Source organism: Rana temporaria, chromosome 4, assembly GCF_905171775.1.
Source record: "Rana temporaria chromosome 4, aRanTem1.1, whole genome shotgun sequence".
In the NCBI taxonomy this organism is placed as follows: Eukaryota; Metazoa; Chordata; class Amphibia; order Anura; family Ranidae; genus Rana; species Rana temporaria.
Genome location: NC_053492.1, coordinates 205,604,589 through 205,620,508, shown reverse-complemented (window position 1 = coordinate 205,620,508; position 15,920 = coordinate 205,604,589). Strand labels below are relative to the sequence as shown.

The 15,920-nt window shown below is 43.5% G+C and overlaps 1 protein-coding gene across 2 annotated transcripts in view; it reads left to right on the top strand.

Annotated features, from left to right (window-relative positions):
- Positions 1–13,738, top strand: part of ECE2 (endothelin converting enzyme 2) — a 103,694-nt gene extending 89,956 nt beyond the window's left edge. For both annotated transcript variants that reach the window (XM_040349774.1, XM_040349773.1), the window contains exons 13-19: positions 846–923; positions 1,022–1,125; positions 1,468–1,578; positions 8,565–8,632; positions 11,729–11,919; positions 12,047–12,142; positions 12,256–13,738. In XM_040349774.1, the coding sequence (XP_040205708.1) occupies positions 846–923; positions 1,022–1,125; positions 1,468–1,578; positions 8,565–8,632; positions 11,729–11,919; positions 12,047–12,142; positions 12,256–12,432 (825 nt within the window). In that variant the 3' untranslated portion in view covers positions 12,433–13,738. The remainder of the gene's footprint in view (positions 1–845; positions 924–1,021; positions 1,126–1,467; positions 1,579–8,564; positions 8,633–11,728; positions 11,920–12,046; positions 12,143–12,255) is intronic.
- The last annotated feature ends 2,182 nt before the right edge of the window (positions 13,739–15,920 follow it).

Genomic DNA, 15,920 nt, shown 5'->3' with positions numbered 1-15,920 from the left:
AAGCACAGATTCTGTTCAATTCCCCTACTGGTCAACCACAGCACTTTTCTGTTCTGTCCCAGGGTGCTTCATGTCTTCCATAATTCTAGTCTTACTCACATCTTGTCATTCTGTCTTGACTTTTTATTTGTAAAGCCAATATTGTAAAGACAATATTGCTAATATTGGCAATGTTTACATATTAGTTATACTGTTTAAAGTCTAAGTTTTCCTTTAGGAACAAATTAAACCTCCTCTGCCCTGCTGACCCCTCCCCCCCCCCTGTACACTCCCCTGTTGACCACCCCTCTGCCCTACTGAACCTTGTCCTCCTCCTTGCTAACCCCTATCCTTGGCTTTGCTGACCCCTGTTCTCCACCCTACTGACCCCTGTCTTCTGCCCTACTTACCCCTATTCTCTGCCCTACTGACACTGTACACTCACTTGCTGACCTCCCATCCTCTGCCCTGCTGACCCAGTACACACTGCCCTGCTTCCCCCTGTCTTCTGCCCTGCTGACCCCCTGTACACTGCCTATTGATTTCTGTTTCTGTACAATGACCTATTGATTTCTGTTTATGTACACTGCCCTGTTGGAGAGAACAAACGTTGTCCACAGATTCTGATTAAATGATAACTAGCTGCAAAAAGAATGAGGTATAAGGACCACATATGTGTGTACATTTAATCAAAATATTTGCTGACCACCAATCATTTGAATTCAGTAAACCTATTTAACTAGGAAATAAAGGATATGGAATTTTTATTTTATTTATTTTTTATTACAAGGGGGGTAGGAAAACTGAAGACATCCATGTATAATTATGCAGGGCTCTACAATGATAATCTTTGTCTGGTGTTTTAGGCAGATGCCATATATGACATGATTGGATTTCCTGACTTCATTCTGGACACAAAAGAATTGGATGAGGTGTATGATGGGGTAAGAAGATATTAGATAAAAGGGAAAAACTCAAACGTGAATTTTATAATTGAATTAACAGTAATGTTGTTGTTTTTTTCCTGTCTTTTTACTCCCAGTTTGAGGTGGCTGATGACTCGTTCTTTCAGAACATGTTGAATTTCTATAACTTTTCAGCCAAACTAATGGCTGAACAATTAAGGAAGCCACCAAACCGAGAACAGTAAGAATGCTTTAAGATTTGATTCTACAGACAGATTGATTTACACATGCTTTAGTTTCACACTTTGCTGGTTTCCCAGCAGCCGTGTTTGCGCGGGCACAGCAGCCTATTTTTTTTTAATGGGCTGATGTACCTATGGCAAATGTAGGGAAAAGGTCCCTGCATCTTTCTCGAAATCACAACCACAGGGAAACCGCATAATGTTATCCAGTTCCCAGCACAGAAACAAATGAAAAATAACTTGCTTGCCCCATCTGACTGTATACTCCTGTATGTATTGTTTATACAGCTGTCATGTACTGAAGCACAAAATGGGCATTTATGTTTCTAATATTTTTGCAGATGGAGTATGACACCCCAGACTGTCAATGCCTATTACCTGCCAAATAAGAACGAAATAGTCTTTCCAGCAGGCATACTTCAGGCTCCATTCTATGCTCCCACACATCCAAAGTACGTATGTTGATCTTACAAGCTGAATAATGCCTATTGTCACATACTACACAGGTAACAGAAATCAGCATTTGGTGCCACTAAAGAGTCTTTACTTGCTTTAAATATACATATAATTTTCCTTTAATTTGTTCATAAACGACCTGGAGGATGGGGTAAACAGTTCAATCTCTGTATTTGCGGACGATACTAAGCTAAGCAGGGCAATAACTTCTCCGCAGGATGTGGAAACCTTGCAAAAAGATCTGACCAAATTAATGGGGTGGGCAACTACATGGCAAATGATGTTCAATTTAGAAAAATTAAAAAAATTTAAAATAATGCCTTTGGGTGGCAAATATATGAATGCAATCAATACACTGGGGGGAGAACCTCTGGGGGAATCTAGGATGGAAAAGAACCTGGGGGTCCTAGAAGATGATAGGCTCAGCAATGGCATGCAATGCCAAACTGCTGCTAACAAAGCAAACAGAATATTGGCATAAATTAAAAAGGGGACTAACTCCAGGGATAAGGCGATAATTCTCCCACTCTATATAGGCCCCGTACACACGACCGGATCTGTCCGTTGGGATTTTTCCGCGGATCAGTTACAGCAGACAAATCCGGTCGTGTGTACGGCCTAGCGGACATTTTTCAGCGGACATTTGTCCAGCCGACCGGTTTTCAAGCGGATAAAAATTTCTTAGCATGCTAAGAAATCTATCTGCTGGAAACCTGTCCGTCGGACTGATCCGGTCGTCTGTACAGACTCACCGGATAAGTCCAAGCGATCCCCATCCCTCGCATGCGTCAAAGTGATTCGACGCATGCGTGGAAGTATTTACCTTCCAGGGTCGCACACGTCGCCGCGTCATCGTCGCGGCGACGGCACGGCCACGTCACCGCGTATGTTTTCCGCGGGGATTTTGATCTGATGGTGTGTACAGCCCATCAGATCAAAATCCGGAGTAGAAATGTCCGCTGGAAACGGTCCGGCGGACCGTTTTCAGCGGATATCCGCTCGTGTGTACAGGGCCTAAGGCTCTAGTCCAGCCGCACCTAGAGTATGCCATCCAGTTCTGGGCATCAGTCCTCAGGAAGGATGTATTAAAAATGGAGCGAGTACAAAGAAGGGCAAAAAAGCTAATAAATGGTCTGAAGGATATTAGTTATGAGGAAAGGTTGCAAGCACTGAACTTATTCTCTCTGGAGAAAAGACGCTTGAGAGGGGATATACAAGATAATATTGACATATAATCACACACATAGGTTGGACTTGATGGACTTGTGTCTTTTTTCAACCTCACCTACTATGTAACTATCATAGAAGACAAATATCTGATTCTCTAAACAGTAGATTAAACGTATTTTAATCTGCAAGCATGTAAAAGAGAATCAAATCAATACAAATGATTATGAATCTTAGCATACAATCTATCTGGCATTTTAGTGCTCTAGCTGCTTTTAGTGCTGCTGCTTGGGGCACATTATTAGGTAAGTATGTTACTATAGACATTGGTTCTTTGTTATAAATTAGGCTCATGTTAGTCAGGTATTTGGGGAATTAAGGTTACGGTTTTCTGGGTTACAGTGACCCTGTCAGCAAAAAGTCACTTGAAGCCCCATATCATTTTGCAAAGTGTAGTCAGTATCGCTCCAAGTGGATTTGCCCTTCCCTACAATAAGTAGCCTGATGATTGTCCAGATCAGTGGTCTCCAAACAGCGGCCTGGGGGCCAGGTATGGCCCTTTACTTGCTTTTATCTGGCCCTTGGAGCATTATTTCATCCACTAATACCAACAACGGGGCATAATTCCCCCCACTGACAGCAATGAAGGGGCATAATTCCACCCACTGAAAAAAATCAATGGGGTACAATTCCTCCCACTGCCACCAATAATGGGGTACAATTCTTCCCACTGCCACCAATAATGAGGCACAATTCCTCCCACTGTCAATAATAATGTGACACAATTTCTCTCAATGACACCAATGATGGGGCACAATTTCTCTCAACGACACCAATGATGTGACACAATTTCCCCCGACAACACCGATGATGGGGCAACCATTCCTCCCACTGACACCAACGATGGAACACAATTTCTCCCAAGGACACCAATGATGGGACACAATTCCTCCCGATGACCCTTATGATGGGGCACAATTCCTCCCACTGACACCAAAGATGAGGCATTGTTTTTTCCCACTGACGTCTGGACCTTTTCTACTCCAAAGGGCCACAGTCCGGCCCTCCTGAAGCCTGAAGCACAGTAAACCGGGCCTTTATTTAGAAAGTTTGGAGACCCTTGGTCCAGATCATCATTGCATGCAATAGTCCAAACATAATAGTGGATGATGGAACAAAAGCATATATTCTTTAATGCATCAGGTTAAGGTTCATACAAGAAGCTGCAAGAGTCTTACGTGTTTCATGCTAAGCAGCACTTACTCATGAGTCTTCCACTGTTGTGTTTGAACTGCTGCCAAAACCATACCTCCTAAAAGAAGAGGAATACAGTATACATACTTTTATATTGGCCTAGGCTGTGAAATGCTGCCACTTTGCTGGAGGTAGTGTATGGGGACTTCACCTGTTTCCCCCACCACATGTAGTGGTTCCTCCTACCAGCTTGTATGTCCTGTAGCGACACATGACCCAGAGAGAGGAACCACTGTGTGTGGTGGGGAAGGTGTTATTCTGCACACCCAGAGTTGTACAATACTTGCAGCTGTCTGTGAACAGTGAAGCAGTAGCATTTTAAGATACTTACAACTTCTGTGGAACTGTCCTGCTGGAAAAGCAGCATTCCGTCAGTGCAAGCGCTGATCAGTGTATTCTGCGGGCGGGGGAGTCCCACTTTCAGAATAAAAAGACACAGTGGGGAAGATTTCCTCATCCATCCTAATTGTGTGGATAGAGAAATTGGCTTAATTGTTTTTGTTCAGCTGGGTTTACGTTGACCAATTGGCTTCAATACATCAAGCAATCAACCTGAAACAAGAATACAGATCAATGACTTTATAGAAATTGTCCATATCTGCATGATTAAGGTAAATAATGCAATGAATTGAAGCCAGAGGGTCAGTAATTCAGTCAGGCTCCTAGTGTTTTCAGAATAAGTCAGCAATGGCAGCCTCTATGTTTCTCTCATTACAAGTTTACTTAAAATATGGGGAGAACAGTGGCGGAACTACCGCCATAGCGACCCACGCAGGCGCTATGGGGCCTGCAGCCGAGTGGGGCCCGCCGATGGGGAGGCAGATCGGTGCGCTGTGACAGTTACAGAACCGATGCTGTGTTTCTCTCCCTCCTGTCGGCAATATTTCTGTCACAGCGCACCGATCTGCCTCCCTGTTCTAACCACATGTGATCCTCTATGTCCTATAGGTGCCTGGTCTCCCCCCAGCGCTGCCTGTTTTCATCTCCCTAAGAGCTGGGGGATTCGTCAGGACACTGTGAGAGCGGGGGAGAGCTTGCCTGTCTTAATGCACAGGCACTTCTGTGAACTGCCCAGGGGTCCTAGGTGCATGGGGGGCCTTTGAAGTTTCCTCCCAGCAGGTTCGGGCAGCAGTGGTAACAGGTCTCCTCACGTTGGCTCTCTTCTGCTACAGTGTACAGGTCAGTTCTGTTATCTGGCTGTGTCTGCAATGTTCTCTCTCCCTGGCATCTTCCTCCCCTCCTCAGACACTATCTGGCCGTCCTGCTCCCTGTCGTCCTCACACAGATCCATTCATCTTCGCCTGTCACACTGCTCCTCTCAGATGCTTGTTATCTCTCCCCCTTCCCTGACTTTTCCCTGCAGACACTTTACCTTCACACATGTGTGTGTCCCAGGATCTACAAACATTACAAATGTCTGGAACCCCCCCCCCCCCACCTTGCACACCCCCAACACTTTCTTTACTAGGCAATGGAGATCACTCCCTCTCCCCTTCCTGCCAGACAGCCCATTTACTTTTTATACTATGGCTATTTATTACCAGCTTAGAGTATGCCCCATGCCCATCTCTGATTATCCCTCTCCAGTCTCCTTGACAGCGATCTATCTGCCCCATCTCATACCCACCCCCACTTTTACCCCCCCCTTTTTCTCCCCTACCCCATGGTTCTCATTCCCACCCCATTTTTTTTAGGGCTTAAGGAAGGACCCCGAGGTGGAGCATCTTACTACTGCTGCTTGTGTGGGTGAGATGTGTACTGTGTACTGCGCCAATCCCTGCTGACCCTCTTCTCCTATTCATCCCATGTGATTGGCGCAGTACATATCCCACCCGCACAAGCAGCAGTAGTAAGATGCTCCACCTCGGGATCCTTCTTTAACCCCTGCAAAGCACCAGAAGAGAGACAGAAACTCTGATGGGGAAGGAAGAGGGGAATTGTCTTTCCTGTTGTATATTTAGCCCAGTTCCCCTGTAAGTTTATAATTTTTTTTTTGTGCTTGTGTATGTTAAAAATGATTTTTGTGGTGTATTGTTAGCAAAAATATTTGTTTTGATATTTTTTTAGGGGGGCCCTGTCAGGTAGGCTGTACGGGGCCCCGTGATTTCTAACAGCAGCCCTGGGCGCTGCGGCAACACAGGGGTGAAAAAATCCTCTACTGTCACTTGTCAATACAGAAGCGCTGCTGTATTTACAAGTGACAGCGCTCTCCTCCCGACAGCCGTTTAGAACCCTCTCTGCTCTACAAAACACATTGTCTATCTATCTCTATGTGAAAGCAGAGAGGGGAGGGGGGAAGGGGTGGGGGGTGTACACAGACAGGAGCTGCTCCTCTAGGGTGACCACATTTCCAAACTACCATTCAGGGACACCCCCCCTCCCAAAAATCAGGTGGGATTTATGATTTCTCCAATCACAAGAAGGGGGCGGGGATTGTGCTCCTCCAGGCATTCCCAGCCAGGGCAAGTACCGTCAGTGAGTAAAGCGGTGATGTGACGGCCTTTTTTGGGGTCATAAGATTGGCCGGGGGGGTGGCTGTGTCAGTTTCATTCCGGGACACTGTATTGTCCTGGAATGAAGGTGCCCGGGACAGACCTGCAAAATGTGGGACTGTCCCGGGCAATCCGGGACACGTGGTCACCCTATGCTCCACGGACATGCAGTGAGTTACAGCTTCTCTTCTGCAGCCCATCTCTGATGTTAGTTGGGTGACCGGAATGCTCACTACTGAAAGGGGGAAGAAGGGGGGTTGATGCCAGAGGAATGTGTATTGATGGAGGGTGGGCTCCAAACTAATCTGGGGAGAGGAGAGCTCTGTACTTGGGAAGGAGGGTACTTGCATGTGCACAGATCACCCCTAAATCCTGCACACCGTACACAGATCACCCTTAAATTCCCCCATACACAGCTCACCCCTCAATCCTTATACATTTTATATGTAGGTCCACCCGTATGATTTTTCCGTGCACTTTCAGGGTTGGGGGACTTTTAGTTTTTTTTGGCGGGGGGGGGGCGTCATTGAAGGACCCGGCCTTGGGGCGGCAAAGGAAGTAAATCCGGGGGGGGCCCCATACAACATTTTGCTATGGGGCCCTGTGATTTCTAGTTACGCCCCTGGGGGAGAAGGTAAAATTTAAGGGTCAGGTTAAGTGTTGGTTGAGGCCTAATTTACGTGAAATTGACTCTGCCAGTAAGTACACCAAATTGAATTAAACCAAGACTGTAAAAAAAGATGATGTATACCCTGCCACATGCTGTGATTCATATGCTGTGATTCATACTGCTAGCTCCTACATCCTGGATGGCAAAGGTGCCAGTAGATATTTGACATACCTTGAAGTGTTGGTTACATGCAAACTCCTGGATATCTGCAACACAGTAGAGCTTTAAGACATGGGCCCCAGAAAGGTATACATCAACTTTTTTTCAAAGGCTAGGTTTAATTTATTAAAGAACTTCAGCCTCACCTATTTTGGCCCATCTGCTTATGCCTCTGGTGCATGGTAAAAAGCTATGTGACTGTAATCTTCTACCATCATCCCTGTGTGTCGCAACATTTTCATCAAAAAGGTGTTGCAGCAGGCACACTTCCTGTCTGCAGATGCCCAGTCTCCCGCAACACCCACTGTAGGTTCAGGGGATTTCAATCACAGCTGTTGCATACAACTTCCAAAGAGACAGTTTCATTTGGACCAGAGTTACTACTGAGCCTATCCCCTCTGTACAGTCATTCCTACCTTGAACTGAGGATCTGCAGCTAACAACAATTACAGAGATTATAATCCATTATTATCATCCATTTCATTTATTGATTATTATGTAAACCCTATTCTTTATTCGTTTATTTTAAACTCTGTACAACTTACCAATTTTACCAATGTGCCTTGTGCTATAGATCTAATAATTTTAGTGGGGTTTCCCTGAGACCTGAAAACAAATTTCATGGGTTCCTCTAAACAGGTTGAAAAGGCTGCCTTAGGGTTTCCTTTTGTTCTGTTTTTTTTACGGTTAGGGATATTTTAATGTTAGAAACACTTAAGCAAATGTTAGAATTTATTTTTTCCACAGGTATTTAGTGTAAATGATATCAAAGCAAACACCAGGAACTATGTTCAAATTAGTGGCATGCTTGGAAGGGGTGTAAAACAGCCACTGGCGTTTTTTGCAGTACCTAAAGCCATGAGAAAAATCCAATTTTTTATCAAAACTTCTCCATTTTATGAACCGGGTATTCGCTCTGCGATCCACTCACGATATGCATGTTCCAACCTCTGTTTATCTGAAAAAAGTTTCAGGTGGAAACAAATGCAACAGGCATATAGTAAACATAAAGACAATTTAAAATGTTGATCATTTCATTGCTGTCTTTCTATGGTAACTCTATTTCAGAAAGCAGGGTCTAATCTTTAAATTAGCACTCACTTTTTTCAGCACTATTCTACTGACCTTTATTGCCATTAGGATCTAAACCACAACACTAATACCATACAAAGCTTGTTCTTTTTGCATTTCTAGTGCATGTCTCCTCTCACTCATGCTTTTGTTTCCTCTTCTTCTTCAGGGCTCTAAATTTCGGGGGTATTGGGGTGGTGATGGGACACGAACTGACGCATGCATTTGATGATCAAGGTTTGTGACAAATTTGCAGTCAGATGATCTGTAGCTAGAAGTGGTGTTCAGGGTGATTGATAGATGTCATTGTTTTGAATGTTATATCTGGCATTTCTGATTTTGCAAACTGATTTAGCAGTTCAAGGTAATAATAAAAACTGCACACATTAGGCTTAATTTACACATTTTTAACATAAAGCTAAACTTATTGTGAAAGAAAAAAACACTATCAAGCTGTGCAAATAGTATGTTGTCCAAAGTAACATAAGGTAACAGCACTTCAAATCCCTGAAATTCCTATTTAGCTACAATGTCAGATACAGGTAAGAGTACTAAATAACAACTAAGGATGATAAATCAGTATACAGTATGCTGAAGTAATGAGCATATGAGTAATAAAAAAAAGAAACATGTTGGGCATCTGAGGTGCTGTTGCCTTTTGTCACCATGTGGAGTGTATAGAGGAGAACTGGGTTTACCATCTTGGTTATCGGTTATAGCAGTCTGCAGTGATCATTGTATTCTGCCAGTGGGGATGGCTCCCCACCAGAAAGAACACAATAGTGCTATGGGAGGTATTCCCTCTTCAACACCGACTGTGTTGATGAGGGAATCACACATTTGTTCCCCCTTCAACCTGTGGCTGAAAGAAAGAAAGAAAATTGTATACTGTATGGCCTACCTTATAATTTACAAATCTAGATAGATAAATAAAATTATCTATCTAGATTTTTAGAAGTATAAAGTATGTCATGAAGTATGTTCCATTATGTGCATATGTCATCATGAAGTATGTCCAATGACGTGCAGGCTGTCGCATTTTGTAGAAATCTTCCCTGTCCTCTTCCTCCTGCTGAATTTTCGGCACTGTGGGGGTTAACAGCTTCGGGTCTCAAGGCTCAACTGTACTAAAGGTGATCTAAAGGAGACATGCCCCCTTCATGGGGACGTGCTCCTTCATTAAGAAATATCCTATTCTGGTCACACTGCCTACAATATGATCTGTGAATGGGGAAGTCTGATCAGTCAGAGGATTTTCTCCCCCATTCACAGATCATGTTACGGGCAGTGTAATCAGTGAAAGAAAATTTCTCAATGAGGCTAGGTTTGCACTTGATCTGATTTTCAATGCGAGCTCCCTCTTTCGGTCAGATGTGCCTATCAGGGCTCCTTTCTTATATCAGGTGTGCCCACCAGCGCTTCCCCTTACTTTAGGTGTCCCCACCAGGGCTTCCCTTACATCAGGTGTCCCCACCAAAGCTCCCTCTTACATCAGGTGTGCCCACCAGAGCTCCCCCTTACATCAAGTGTTCCTACCAGAGCTCCCCCTTACATCAGGTCCTCCTACCAAAGCTCCCCTTACAGTGGGTGTCCCCGCCATCGCTCCCCTTACATCAGGTGTCCCCACCAGGGCTCCCCTTACATCAGGTGTCCCCACCAAAGCTCCCCCTTCCTTCAGGTGTTCCCACCAGAGCTGCCCTTTACATCAGGTGTGTCCACCAGAGCTCCCCCTTACATCAGGTCTGCCTACCAGAGCTTCCCTTACAGTAGGTGTCCCCGCCAGGGCTTCCCTTACATAAGGTGTCCCCACCAGGGCTCCCCTTATATCAGGTGTACCCACCAAAGCTCCCCCTTCCTTCAGGTGTGCCCACCAGAGCTGCCCTTTACATCAGGTGTGTCCACCAGAGCTCCCCCTTACATCAGGTCTGCCCACCAGAGATCCCCTTACATCCGGTGTCCCCACCAGAGCCTCCTCTTACTTTAAGTGTCCCCAACAGAGCTCCCCTTCCTTCAGATGTGCCCACCAGAGCTCCCCCTTTCATCAGGTGTACCCACCAGAGCTCCCCCCCTTACATCAGGTGTGCCCACCAGAGCTCCCCATTACATCAGGTGTGCCCACCAGAGCTCCCCCTTACATCAGGTGTCCCCACCAAAGCTCCCCCTTCCTTCAGGTGTGCCCACAAGAGCTTCCTCTTACAGCAGGTGTACCTGCCAGAACTCCCCCTTACATCAGGTGTAACCACTGGAGCTCCCCCCTTACATCAGGTGTGCCCACCAGAGCTCCCCCTTACATCAGGTGTCCCCACCAAAGCTCCCCCTTCCTTCAGGTGTGCCCACCAGAGCTTCCTCTTACAGCAGGTGTACCTGCCAGAACTCCCCCTTACATCAGGTGTGCCCACCAGAACTCCCTCTTACATCAGGTGTGCCCACCAGAACTCCCCCTTACATCAGGTGTACCTACCAGAGCTTTCCCTTACATCAGGCGTGCCCACCAGAGCTCCCTCTTACATCAGGTGTGCCCACCAGAGCCCCTGCTTAAATCAGGTGTGCCCACCAGAGACCCCCCTTTTCCCCTGTACTCACTTATCACTAATTGCAAAGAAGCTCCTAATTTATCTCTCCAGTATCCACACACTGTCTTCAGTACCGCTGAGACCGAGTTCTCAGTCTTTGCCGGCTCTCTATTGCCCCCTGCAGGCTGGAGAATACCTAATCCTCTCTCCAGAATAGAGATGGAGAACATTTCAGTGATCCTCATTGCTCCCAACTGACTCTGGTATGCCGACTATGGAACTGGTATGCCGACCTACTAAAACGTATTCTTGTTAATTGAGAGACAGAGAAAGACATAAAGTGTAAGTTCACCTTCACACACATTTTCCAATACAGTTCACATGCACCACCCTTCCCCCAATATATGAAAACACAAACAAAAGTCCACCTCTTCAGCTGCTGACACCACTGTCCTCCCCAATCCTTCCTGCAGATGGCTGGATGTATCCAGTGCCGGATGCACAGCCCCGAAAGTCCATGAATGAGCACTCCCAGCCTCCCTTCTCATTCATGCATGCACAGTCCACTCTCCTTTACTGAGTGTGAGAGCAAGCAGATTGCACGTGTCACTTAATACATGTACCAATAGAGGATTTTTTCAAGTTACTCCTGTGCAGAAAATAAATATTTGCCTGTGAGACAATGGTTGTGTAGATGAAAGAAACATGAACTATGAGTAGCAATGCAATATGTTTTTGTTGGTCAAGGTACTAGTGATTTACATGGGTTACCTTTGAAGTACACTTAAGCCCAGTCACCCACTATTATGTTCCATTGCAGGCCGAGAATATGATGAGGATGGAAATTTGCGTCCTTGGTGGCAAAATTCTTCTTTGGAAGCATTTAAAAATCGTACTGAGTGTATGATCAGTCAGTACAATGCTTACACTGTAAATGGAGAGAAAGTCAATGGAAAACAAACACTGGGGGAAAACATAGCAGATAATGGAGGACTGAAAGCAGCATACCATGTAAGTGACATGTTGTATCATCTTAATCAATGTTCAGATTTTATGAATACTAATGTAGCATTTTTTGGTCTATAAGCCTAGCATCATGTACTTCTATATGTCATATGGAAAAATTCTTTTATTTTAGGCTTACAAATCTTGGCTACAAAAACATGGTGAGGAGAAAAGATTGCCTGGAGTTAGGCTGTCCAACCACCAACTCTTTTTTGTAGGATTCGCACAGGTAAAAAGAGAAAGAACTGGCCTATATATACTGTCCTAAATTACAGTAACTGTTCCAAGATTTGTTTGAACATTCATGTTGACACTGAGCTTTCTCTGCAATCTTTTTTGCAGGTATGGTGCTCTGTACGGACTCCGGAGAGTAGCCATGAAGGATTAGTCACGGATCCCCATAGTCCTGCAAAGTTCAGAGTGATTGGAACCTTGTCAAACTCAAAAGACTTTGCCGAACATTTTAACTGTCCCAAAGGGACCCCAATGAACCCAGGGAAATACTGTGATGTGTGGTGAAAATCTAGATGCACATATTAGTATGGCTGCTTGTTCTGCATATACATGAGGTTAACTTTAAATGGTAATTCTACCAAAATGGATAATTCATTTATGGGAAGTGTTGGTAGGTTGAATCATCCCCTGTCTTGTATCTCTTAGGAACTCCAGTGGTTTGATCTCTAAAGTTTCAAGGTCTGCCTTTACTAAGTGAAGGTCTCTTGGGTTCTTAGTTCTGTCAGCTTGTAAAGACGCAATCTATTATGTTACCAGCTCTAATCTACATATTGATTCTTGCTTATGCTGCATTTCATAGTATAAAGTCCCTTATGTAAAAATGCAGCAAAGAATGTGAGATCATTTGGAATAGCTGTGGCAATTAAGAAACAAAGTTATCACCACCAGAATCCTCAAAATATATAAGAAGAGGGTTATTCAACCTGTTATGCCCTGTACACACGATCGGACCTTTGTTCGACCAAATTGACATCGGAATTCTGATAGAATTCCATCGGAGGAAAAGAGAACATGTTCTCTATGTAATCTCTGATTAAATTCATCGGAATTTCCGATGGACATACATACGGTCGGAATTTCCAATGGAAAAAGTGTGTACGAGGCCTTACACATAAATTTGGATAAACAAAACAATTCAAGTAGAACCCTAGCAAAAGTTTTCCTTTTTTCTTTGATTTAAGGTAGTGTGGGAAAGGGTTAGACCCTTGTCAGGTTTCATTGCTGTCTGTTCACCTTTTAGTAGATTTCCCTCACTTCCTGTTCTGGTGACATATTAGAAAGAAAAACATTTTCCCCACCAGAGACATACATGGCAACAACAATGTCAGAGAGGTTATACACTTTACCCACTCACCCAATAAAGGTGCACTTATTTTTGTCATGTCTCCCATTGGATAGATTCAATAACAAAACAGGAAGTCAGGGGAGAATTCCTCAATGGTGACTAATACAATTTTAAAACCATTTCCTATTCTATCCAAATGAATTTAAGAAATAACTGGAGTTCTACATTAGGGGAGTCATGTAGTGAGTCATGTAGTGAGCATGTATTGAGGTTTACGTTGATTACCTCTCCTTTAGAAAATGTATGATAGTTCCTTGACTGCCATGGTAAATTCATAGCTTCAGAACTTTCTGAGGTGCTGACCATTACGCATGCAGATTGCTTTTATCTTCACTAAGACTTTTTAATCTGCATGGTTGTTCCAGGTTTGTGACTCAGAAAGTACAGATGTCAGAGAATCAATATGAAACCAGCATTTTCACAAGGAGGTCAGCAATGGCAACCTCTGTGGTTCCCCCCCCCCCCCCCCAAAAAAAAAATCCTTTAAATCTTAAGTTAAAGTTTGTGAGATGCTGGTATGAATGTAATGATATATTTTATGTGATTTGTTATGTTATGTATGATTGGTGAATCAATGTGATCGATGTACAAACGTGGATGTGATCTGTTAGTGACAGACAGGATTTGTAAAGGTTTATATGAACAGTTTGTTTTTATCATGATGACGTAGCATAATTATGACCAAAGATAGAAGCAGTTCAATAAATTAAGTGCCAAATAGAGAAAGTAATTGTCTCTTATAGAATGAAAAGAAACATCATTGGATTATATCCAATAGTTTTGGCTTATTCACCTATGATATTTTTATCTACAAAACTAAGTATAATTAAATACCTTAAAAGTCTTTAAAGATAATATGGCTATATTTATAAGACTTTCATAGGGTCAAGGAAGTAAGGGAATTGACAATTAACTATGTGTAGGTATATAAATCTATTAAGCTGTGAGAGTATTAAGTCACTGGTTACACTGTTTAATTGCCTATAAGGCTGTTCCAAACCGATGAGAATGGTCCGACCTTGCCATTTCTATCGGTTCACCGCTGAAGTGGCCTGATGGTCTGATGTGCGTACACACCATCGTTCCAAAAACCGATCGGGTCAGAACGCGGTGACGTCAAACACACGACGTGCTGAATAAAACAAAGTTCAATGCTTCCAAGCATGCGTTGACTTGATTCTGAGCATGCGCGGGTTTTGAACCGATGCTTTCTGTACTAACCATCGGTTTGGACCGATCGGGCAGCGGGCCATCGGTTCGATTTTAAAGCATGTTTTAACATTTTGGACCGAAGGACAACAGACCGATGGGCTATACACACGGTCGGTTTGGACCGATGAAACTGAACCTCGGTCCATTCTCATCGGTTTTGTCGGACCGTGTGTACGCGGCCTAACGCCCCCACCAATTTTATCAGTTTATGTCAATCTGTGCAATGAAGGAAAACTTCTGATTGGTTGCTGTTGGTTAATATAGTTTAGCTTTATTACTTTGTTAGATCATTATTAGCTTTATTAGAGCTTAGTACAAAATGCTTTCTTGGTTACTATTTTTCCTTATTCTGCCTAGTTGGACTGACAGATCATAATTAATAATCCTATTAGACTATCAATGGAAGGTGACTTCCCAAAATGTTTGTATTGTGGCATGGTTGAAACCCACATACAAACATTGATATGGATGGTGTGAATAGAGCATTTTGTTATCACAGAGCAAATCAAGTGCCAGAACATATAACCATTAATATGCCTTTTATGAAACCCCTACTATATTAGCGGCTCTAACATGTAAAGCAGTGTTTTAGCAATGAATGACTGATATGCGAATGTAAACTGACATGGGTAGTTTAAATTGTATTAAGAAGTGTGTAAGGATTATCTCTAGTATAACACTGAATGAATGACAAGTGTAGAATGGTGACTTTGTGTGAATGTCCAAAAAATAATCCTATAATAAAAAGGTATACTTGGAACATGATTTGAGCACAGGCACATAGAACATACTCTGTGCATATGCAGTCTGTGCGCTGATAATATTAAATTGACTATGTGCTACCTAGCACCCTAGAGCTATTCAGATCCTGTCATCGTACGATGCAGCCTTTGGGTTGTCACTTTTTACTAAAGAAGAAGTAAAGGCTCTTTCTTTAAAATAAGATTGTTGGAAACTGACCAGACAACTGAAGCAGGAAATACGTAGTAATGCTTTTCTATTCCTTACAGAGCCATAGCTGGTATTTAAAGAGTGATGGGTGCAACCCCCAAAACCTTACTGGCATCACCACGGTGGCACCCGGTGCATGCTCCACTGTTAGGTTCCTGGTTATCACAATTGCTTTCAGAGCATCAGGAAGAGGCTATGTGATGTCACAGCATCATAGAAGTTACTATAACAGATTGCTGTATGAAAGTGTATGTATACAAAGTACTGTATGAATGTATTGAGAAGGTAATACAAGTGCGGTAGCTATTTGTATGAGTGGGCCATCTGAGATGACTGTGCTTTATGAGACTATACTGTCTGTGTTCTAAGTGATAAAACCAATATGCTGCACATGTGTATACTTATAAAATATGCTGTGTGTTGATGTTGCTGGTGCTAAATGCAGTGTCAGCTTTACTTCACCACACTTCTGACCGTCTGCTGT